Raw genomic sequence first — 10258 nt, 5'->3', positions numbered from 1 at the left:
TCTATAAAGACTATTTATTTATTTATTTATGATGTCTATTTACAACACCAATTATGCAGGAAAATGATAATTAAAATTAATATTATAATTAAGATTTATGTTTTCCATTTGCATTTCCGTTGCAGCAGCAGCTGGAGTGGGAGTGAGGCGACCACTAGTCTATAACTACATACAGCCACATCATCCATACTATCGCGCCTGATGACCAACATATAAACACCACTGCTAGCCAAATCTCGCCCCATTTAGGAAATTTTACAACCATTTTTTTTTCTCTTTAATGGTTTGCCTAGAATGGTATTACAAGTTGTATTTGTAATTTATTCTAAACTCTAGGTGATAGACTTAACGTTTTATTTATTTATTTCGATTTAATTGCAATCATATTAAAATGAATTAAAAAAATACCAAAAAAAAAAAAAGAGTTCTAAATATTTAACGATAAACGGTTTAAGCTAAATACTAATTAAGAGAACTTGAACACACACATTTGTTATGTATTTGTAAGTTTGTATAGGTGTAGTTTTAATTAAAAACTCTGCTACTTAGCAACAAGTGCTACAAAATCAAAAAAAAATAATAATTTTATAAATAGAGCATCGTAATAATATAGATAATGACAACAATAAAATAAATACAATATATAAAAAAAGTCAAATAATAATAAAAAATAAAAACTAAACGACAAAAATTTAATAATAAAAATAACTTTAACTTTTATGTAAGAATAAAAAGACAAGAAGAAATGTTGAAAGCTTCAAGAGCTTTGCTTGTTTTTTGTTTATTCGTTGTAAATTATTTTAAAATAAATAATGAAATAAATAGTAAATTACATTAAACAACGTTTCGATAAATAATTACTTTTGTTATTTTGCTTATACTAACTGAGATTTACGGTACGTATATTTATGTATATTTTTCTGTTTTTATATATTTTTTATTTTTTATTTTTATTGGCAACTAATGGAAAAATCCATATGTGATCAGGTTAGTTATACGAAAGAAGCAAACATTTTTGAGAAAAAAATCGCATTAGTGCGATTCATGAAACATTGCAAAGTGGTATTTTTGGAGAAATGGCAGCTTTGCGCACAAATTGTATGAACGACCTATCTCAAGTTCGGATTGAAAAGGTAACATTTTTTCAAAATGCCGCGCTTAAGTGAAAACGAAAAAATTTTAAAATTATATTTTGAAACAGCCTTAACTGATATATTTTTTCTTTAAGTACTATTCGAGGACTGTATGTTCCGCGACTTTGATTGTCAGCTCAAATAATATGGCCAGACAATTTTGTCGCAAGAAACTGTTGTGTCGTGAGGTGGCAAATTTTTCAAATAAACAGAGCAACAACTCTGTGAAGTTTCATGAATCCCAGTATTGAAAAATTCTCGCCGACTACCCAAGAAGTGGAAGGTCAACACTTAAAATAAATAACTTCAACAAACACAGTTATAAATACATATCTAGTTTTCAATAAATAATTAATTCAATAGAATCAATAACAGTGCATAGTAAGTATTTCGTATATGTATGTATATGAAAAGAAACAAATAGCCATCGCTGCACCAACTCAGTCGGCGTCGTTGGCTTTGAGTTTTTACATTTTATTGCAGTTTTTCTGCAGCTGCTTCTAGTAACTTGAATAGTAAATTATTATTTTTTTTTTAATTTTATTCGTTCACTCTTTTATGACTGTAAAAAAAATGCATATTACTTCGGAAGACATTTCTCCATTTAGTTATTTCATCATTTAATAAGTATAAACATTTGTACGACAATGTTTCATCACTTTTGACTATCTGCTCGTACTTGCACTCTAGTGCAGCTGCTGCATCGGCATTTGTCCATTGTAAGCCATATCTTGCGCCTCCTGTGCAATTATCTGCGCCGGCACCTCAGCCATACCCTCAATGAAGCCATCCAATGCGCGCGCCCAACCCGAACTGTAAGTATCGTGATGTGGTATCTCGACAATGTGCTTCTTTTGCGATAGCAACTTCTTCAATGCGATTATCACTGACAGCAGCAGTGCAATCTTTGAGACAATTAATGCTTTACCCGCTAACAGAAAGAGACCCTTGAGCATTATGGCACCCACCATGCCCGCTTTAGCCATCATTATCATCAGCATTGGGCCCATATTTTTCATTTTGCCGCGTCCCTCTACGAGCGCCTCCACCGGACTCACGGATACGCCAAAATTCAAATTGCCTTTGGGTTCGGTGGTGAGTACGAAGTCTGCATTATCGGAGAATTTATAGCGTAGCGTACGTGAGCGTATGAATTTCCAAATTTTTCCGGCCACCAGCAGGCCAAGCGTCTCATCGTCGGACTCGATTGAACGCGCCAGCATTAAGTCATCGTCCGGGTCATCCGGTATGGAGTCGATATCTCTGTGAAGTAATAAGGTAAATGAAAATTAATGATTTATTATTTTGTGTTTTTTTTTTCTTTTGAGTAAACAAAACTAAATATTTTTTTGTAGGTTTCGTGACTTATTGCCGCCGCTGCACAATTTTTTACAAATCTTCATGAGCAGGCATAATAACATTTTACCACCCACGAAAATGGTAAGAAATCCAATTCAATGCTTACCTGTTTTGCGAGACTTTAAGGTTTTCATTTATCTCGATTGAAGACTTTTTAAATATTCGATTCATGTATACAATCAATTTGAGCATCATACACGAATGATTGTCCCTTTGAGTACATTTACTATTAAGCTTTCGCAAAAAGCCCTCTTCCAGTTGATTGCGATTTACCACAGGAATCTGCAAGTATGGAATAAAAAGATACATTATATACTAATGGCCTTATTCATAAAAAATAAAATAGGTTTATAGAGCTCTATAAAGTGACATTTTCATACAAATTTTCGATTTATAAAGCAGTTAAAGTCTTCTTTATTTTTTATGAATTTGGGCGTAAAAGTTTTGGCTACTTTTTGACAAGCTCTTATTTAACTTGCTCTGTTAGCATGTTTTTTAGGGGCGGTTCTTGGAACCACTTTTTGACCAACTCACTATGGTCTGGAAATCATTTTTTTTTGCATAAATAACACTGTGAGACAAATGGTAGGGGCCAGTGATCGGGAAGGGTTCAAACTACCGGGGAAAGTTATATCGGTAAAAAAGAAGTTATACGTGTCCCGGCGTTTCGCTGGGTCACGTCTAGGAATCGAGATATATCGATTTGAAGTTAGTAACTATCATATAGGGGAAATTGTCACCTTTGGTGGTCTTTTTTTTGACATAACTCGAGAACCACTAGTCCGATTTTGCTCAAACAAATTGAAAAAAATTAAAAATTACAATTCCTTTAATCTGTTTATATAACGTTTTTCAATATAATCAACAGTTTTGCCGGCAAAAATAAATGTATGAAGAAAAAAATTTTTTTTGCCTAAAATATTAAATTTTTTTATTTTTTAAATTCATAAAAAATCCAAAACGGAAAAAAGGCAAGTCGTATTACTTTCACGCAAAGTCACATAACCTTTAAGCAAAATGAGACATAGATCATGAAAATCGATGGACGCGTTTCGCTTTTATTCACAATTAAGTGAAGGTATCTCATTTTGACAAGAATATTGATTTTATGTTTCAATGAATTTGGATAATATTTATTATATATTATTTATTATTAACACGAAAAATCAAAAAAAAAATTTTAATTTTTAGGCAAAAATAATTTTTTTTTTCTTCATACATTTATTTTTACCGGCAAAACTGTTGAGTATATATAAAAACGTTATATTAACAGATTAAAGGAATTGTAATTTTTAATTTTTTTTAATTTTTTTGAGCAAAATCGGACTAGTGGTTCTCGAGTTATGTCAAAAAAAAGACCACCAAAGGTGACAATTTCCCCTATATGATAGTTACTAACTTCAAATCGATATATCTCGATTCCTAGACGTGACCCAGCGAAACGCCGGGCCACGTATAACTTGATTTTGACCGATATAACATTTCCCGTTGGTTTCATCCCATCCCGATTTTGACTGTCGCATAGTGTTATTAGAAACGAGATGTGTCACTTAAATGTTATCGCCGCCCACTCCACTCATACAAATACGAAGAGTGATATAATTCAGCTGCCAGTGAAGCTAGAAAAGATAAATTTGGTATAAGGGGTCAAGGCATAAAGGGGAATACGACATATTTAAAATTTTGGAAAAGGGGCGTGGCCCGCTCACTGACAAGGAAAATTCGTATATCTCACCAACCACTTGACCGATCTTAACAAAACTTAGCACATATAGTGTCGCTAGTATATTCAGTTAGACTTAATGAGATAAACTTATATAGTTCCAATTTAAATTTAATGTTATATGAAAATTGGGCGTAATTTGAGTCCGATTTCAACAATTTTCAATTTTTTCCTCTTATGTGGCATGCACAATAATCGTACCGCGTTTGGTACAAATTGATTCAACCGTTACCGAGATACATATATGTGAGCATAAGTGGGCAGGGCCACGCCCATTTTCCAAAATTAAATTTTAAGCGTATTTCTTGCTAAAGAATTATTGCAAACTTCAATTTCGAATAAATAAGCTTCAGTATTTACCGATTTATCGAAGATTTCGTATTTCTCCAAATTACCGTTATATGGGATGTGGGCGTGGTTTTCCTCCATTTGGTATACTTTAGCAAGACCAACAACAGCGCTAAGTTTGGGAGGAATTAGTGGAGCGGTTACCAAGGTATATACATGTAATCATAAGTGGGCGTGGCTAGGCCCATTTTCCAAGCATTTATAACATTCTCATTTTTTGCCTAAAAATCATTGTAAATATTAATTTTGAGTGAATATGCTTCAGTAGTTTTACGATCGCCCTCTAGCCAAACCCCAAATATTTTTGTGTTGGAATTCAAATGTTGCTGAAAATTACAAATGATTTTAAAGAGCACACTCTCAACTTTTATCTAACGTAAAAATCTCCACAAAACACAGGCAAATACCAAATTTTTACGATAAAAAAGTTATTATACGAAACATCACACCATATAGATATTACACAAAAAACCAAATTTTGTTTATTCAGTTCAAAAATAGGAAACTTTCTTATTGTTTTCCATTGTAAATTTTTTAACGTTTTTTGTTTATTAACTATTATCTCACAGTTCGTTTCTTACAACCTTTTACTCAGCTGTTCACAAGTTCGTTGTTGCTTCAGAGGCATCATTTTTGACAACTCATAAATAGAAAAGGGTTGCCTTATCAAGTTAATTTATTGCATATTTTGGACCACTGAAATGTCTTCATTAATATTGCTTAACCCATTTTTTAAAATCAGTTAATTTTTTTCTTTTACGCCAAAAAATATGAATTCCAGACCACAGTGCAACTTGCCGATGACCTAGAGACTTGAAGCTTCACAGTTGGCTCATAACCCGATGAAGTCCCAATCCGGAGATGAGTTAATCCGATAGGTGGCGCAGGAGTCGAGATATTAAAAAAAAAAACGTATTTATTGACCGTTTTAATTCATTTTTAAAAAGCTTGCTTTAAAAATATTTCTTTTTATACCCGAGCGCCCTTGGGCACAAGGGCACTTAGGCATGATATCGAAATGAAAGTATTTTGATATGGTACTCATTTAAAGTATTGCTGTAAAAATATTTGGTACCCATTAATATGGAAACAAAATTACACGATATTCCAAATATCGATAACAAAATCAAAAACAATGAACTCTTTAAACCTTGCTTATGTAGAGTTAAGTGTGTTAATTCACTTCACTGAAGACATGTTATGGCTTTACATATAAATTCCGAAGTATAGACAAATGGGCGTTTCCAGTGGAGGGTCCCACAAAAGAAAAAAAATGCAAGTAATTTTTAAGAAAAAAAATAAAACCGACTTCAATTCCCATATAAACATTTAAGATTACCGTTAATTTCTTCATAATCCAGTGATCGGATATAAATCACGATTAGTATGGGACCATCCCTGAGGTTCCACCTTTCTTCTAAAAAAATAATTATAGAAATCGGTTGACGTGGTCCAAAGTCATGCGGCAACATATGAAAAAATAAAGATATTTCCACGAAATGATAGAGGTTTTGAAGTCGGTTAAAAAGTCACATATCAAAGTTAAATGTTTGCAAAAAATACTCTCACTAGGTGGCGCCAAGGTCGAGATATTTTGAGAAGCCGTATTTTTGCTCTGAGTTGTTTTAAATTTGGCATATTTATTTGAACCCAGTAACACATACGTTTGCACAAATGGAACCGCTAGGTAGCGTTGAGGTCCAAATAAAAACTATGTTTGACATAAAATACATGTATAAAAAAAATGCCCAATTCGCAGAGTTTTGTAATTTTGTAACCCAGGTCAAACCACACTTCTGTTTTTTGTGACGTCACGCCAGCGCATATGTTTGCTTGCCACCTTTTAAGAAACTATATTCAAAGGTCTAATTTATGTAGTTAACTTATACACAAGTTAAATGAAATTTCAAAATATGGATGTCAAATGAAAGAGGGTTAAGAAATCTTTAGTTGGAACACTAAGAATATTTTTGAGGTGTTTGAAAGAAGGTCGCCACCTGTTTAAAAAGTTAAATTAAAATTATTTTATAAGTTAAAAGAATTATTGATCTACGGCTATCAATCAAAGTTGGCTTGAAAAATCTTTATTTCTGATACACCTATGTATAGCGGTGTTGTCATATGTTTAAAAAACCAAATTCAACTGAGTTCATCAGTTAATTAAGATACGTATCGCAATGTCAGACGAAGGAGAGTTAAGAAGGGGGGATTGGTTTCAAATTACTTCGGAAGAAAGCTGCCACCTGTTCTGAAAGGTCTAGTTTAATTAACTAATGCAAAAATTATATGAGATATAAAAATACGGGAGTCAAACGAAAGAATGATAAGAAGTGTTAAGTTTGAATATTTGGAATGTGTAAAGAGGATTGTCGCGTGTTTAAAAACTTACTTTCAAATACCAAAAGCTGGTTATCAACCGAAATATGTTTGAAAAAGCTTTATTACAACGCTTTTTTTGAAATATGTTTAAAAAATAAAATTTAACTTGACACAAAGCAATTAGATAATTGAAATACATATACTTAAGAAGGTCTTAGTTTGAGAATATTTTGAGGACAGTTGCCACCTGTTAGAAAAGTCGAACTTAGTTTACTATTACATAGGCAACATGAAATACGGGTGTCGAACGAAAGAGTGTTAAAAAATTTTTAGTTTGAAAAAGTTAAATTTAAATTATTAAATAAGTTAAATTCGTGTCCCTAGACACACTCGAAATTCATTCTAAAATTTTTCTGTATTTTCATGAAGAAGTTAATAATGCTGTAGGAAAATATTCCACGGCAATATTTAGTTACTTCTAAATAATATGATTTAATTGAAGGCGTGTGTGTAAACTGGTTAGATGGCTATGTATGGTATTACGGGGCGTTTACGTTACATACGCAACTACGGGCAGTGTTGGGCACTAATCAATTAATTTTTTAATCATCTTGTTAATTTGTTAAAAAAATTGCAATTTAAATTTTTAATTGCGCATTACAGTTAAATTAATAGCAATTAAAATTTAATTGCGTAAGGACAATTAAAAAATAAAAAAATGTCAATTGTTATTCTCCTCAATTACAATTAACCAATTGGTAATTGTACTGATAGCAATTAGCAATTAATTAACTGTTAATTGTCTTTACAACAAAAAATTTTCCCAACATTGACTACGTCGATATGAGCACGAGCTGTTATTTTGACTTGGTTTAGTATATTTTTTTAAGTTTTCATTTAAATGCAATTTCGCAATGAAATCTTATTATTCATGTAAAACTGAAGATAATGCACTGTCTAAGGTAAGTGTGCCACCATTTTCGACCAAAATCATGTTTTATGTATGCTGACATTTGATGAAGTTTCATTCAACAGAAACGTGGAAATTGATAAAAACCTAAAAAAAAAATTTAAAAACTAAAACAAGGAATATTATGAAAATATAATTTTTTATTCATTTATTTTAGCTGATAAAGTTCTGAATGATAGAAAATAATGAGATAAACCACAAATGTTAAATGTAACATAGCCAGCGAAAAACTACAATAGTTTTTTTTCGGATACTTAAGTGTCCTTTAAGAAAGTAAAAAATTGTTATTTGAGTGTATTATTGAGTGTATATTTGAGTGTATTAATTAAGAGACTGGTTAGGTTAAAAATTTGTTATGCCAGAACTCTTCTATAGAACTGCGATAGATGTATTAACCCTTTCCATGCATTTGTACAATATATTGTACATTAAATATTTTGTAACATTGGAAGCGTGCTAATAAAAATATTATTAATATAATTGAAAACAAATTAAACTTTATGCAATTCTGGATGGTCTCGAATAGTTTACGTAAATTTCAAAACCGAAAACGTTTCAAAAATATTTTTAGAATTTAATTTAAAAATAGACCATATTTATAAAATTCCAGTGTCACGCAAGTGGTGGTAATTCACTGTACAAAAAATACATGAAAATCAAGTAAAATCACTAAGAAAAGCACATAGCATGGAAATATAAAAAGCATTTTATCATATAAAAATGCTAAAATTAAACATGACGCTAATTATTTTTCCCGATTGATTTCTTGATATACTGCAGACAGAAAAACCGGGACCGTTTCCCGTCATTTGTATTTTAAATTGTAATTGTGTCTGAAATTTTTCAAAATTTCTCTATATTATGCTCTTCTTATGGACAAAATTTAAATTTTTTAATGCGGCTATCATTTAAAATGGGGTTTTCACTGCACTCATTAAAAATGCCGCAATTTAAATTCTGGACAGTTCATATCATCGCATATATATTTATTTTTGCTATTTCTACAAACATTGTATAATTACCGTATTTTCACTGGTGCTGATGGCAGGTGTAGCGCGTACCGAAATCACCGTTAAAAGCGTTATAACGCCAAATGATAAAAGCGCTTTCATTTTAAAGCTATCTTTGCGTAGATATTACAACAACCACGAGCCGATGTCGTTCTTATTTGGTTTGAATTAAGTCGGTCAAGTTTTGTGCAATATCCGGTAGCACTGGACTCGTTCTCGCCTAGCGAAGAATTTTTCTGTATTCTTTTATATTTATTTCCTACTTCGTTCACTGAAAGTTGCTTTACGACCACGAACACACTAGCACACACTCTCAAATAAACCACAATGATGTACTTTAGCTGCTACATGTGTGACAATTTGGCAGGATAATAACCGCACGCGAAACCAGGATAAAACTAATAATCAAAAATTTAAAAATATCTTTCGTACTTATTCCAAACGGCACAAGAATCGCACACCGAAAGGAAGGTTATCCCAATTTTGTTAGCACTTTTGGTTGAATCCTTTTAGTAGCGAACTATCTTTCTTACTTCACTTCGCTTCTAAGGCGTTTTTGCTATTTTTGCCAAATCGCCGTTGACACTGTGGAAGCGGCAAGAATTCAATGACATCGTCGTGATATCAGAAGACCTAATGCGAATTTCACGCCTGTGATTAAGATTTTATATGAACTACTAACGTACTTGCGGCAAGCAAACGTTCGCAGCTTGCTTTGCGGCAGCGTGCAACATCAACCGCTAGGCTAAGCGGGATCAGGCCGGTTGGTTGTACCAACAAACATACGTACATACATACATACATACGAGTAGTTGTTGGAAAACCAGACGTGCAGCTTAGTTAGAGAATCCCAGTTAGTTAGATGGATGTACATTTGATGTCCCAAAACAAGCACAAGTCGACACAGTGCAACAACTGCATACAAGCAACAACAACAACAACAGCAGAGCGACACTTAAGCACTGACAGTAACAAAAGTTTCAAATTTTATAAACCAACAACAACGCCAGCAACAACTTGTTTGTCAAGTGCAAGGAATCGCTTGCAACAACCGCTTCTGCTTCTGCTGCTGCTGCTGCCTCAGCGCCAAAGCCGTTGCTGCCATTGTTTATTTTCATTTTCTCAGCATGTTAGTTGGTTGCAACAAAAAATGCAACAGTTAGACAGCTAACTGCTTCAATAGACTTTTAGTTTTATGTTTGCCTTTTTTGTTGTTGGTTGTTGCTATTATTTTAATAAAATTCAAAGTTTCACATGTTTGCTGTAAGTTGCCTCCGCCTTGCCGCCACTGTTGCCGTTGACCAAGTTAGGCGGTGAACGACTTCTACTCAACACTTGCCACAAGACAAACAAATGTGGCTTACACCACCACAGCACACAGCGCATCCAATATACA

General features: G+C 32.8%; 1 protein-coding gene across 1 annotated transcript; it reads right to left on the bottom strand.

Annotated features, from left to right (window-relative positions):
• Positions 1-1819: 1819 nt before the first annotated feature.
• Positions 1820-8964, bottom strand: Osi3 (Osiris 3). Its single transcript, XM_017615546.1, has 3 exons — positions 8875-8964; positions 2599-2774; positions 1820-2396 (listed from the first exon to the last, which is right to left on the bottom strand). Exons 1-3 carry the CDS (start codon positions 8962-8964, stop codon positions 1820-1822), a joined length of 843 nt encoding a protein of 280 aa, XP_017471035.1.
• Between the last annotated feature and the right edge of the window lie 1294 nt (positions 8965-10258).

Source organism: Rhagoletis zephyria, unplaced genomic scaffold, assembly GCF_001687245.7.
Source record: "Rhagoletis zephyria isolate East Lansing unplaced genomic scaffold, Rhagoletis_zephyria_1.1 Rzeph_scaffold_01029, whole genome shotgun sequence".
NCBI classification, from domain to species: domain Eukaryota; kingdom Metazoa; phylum Arthropoda; class Insecta; order Diptera; family Tephritidae; genus Rhagoletis; species Rhagoletis zephyria.
This window is presented reverse-complemented; position numbering and strand designations above follow the sequence as displayed.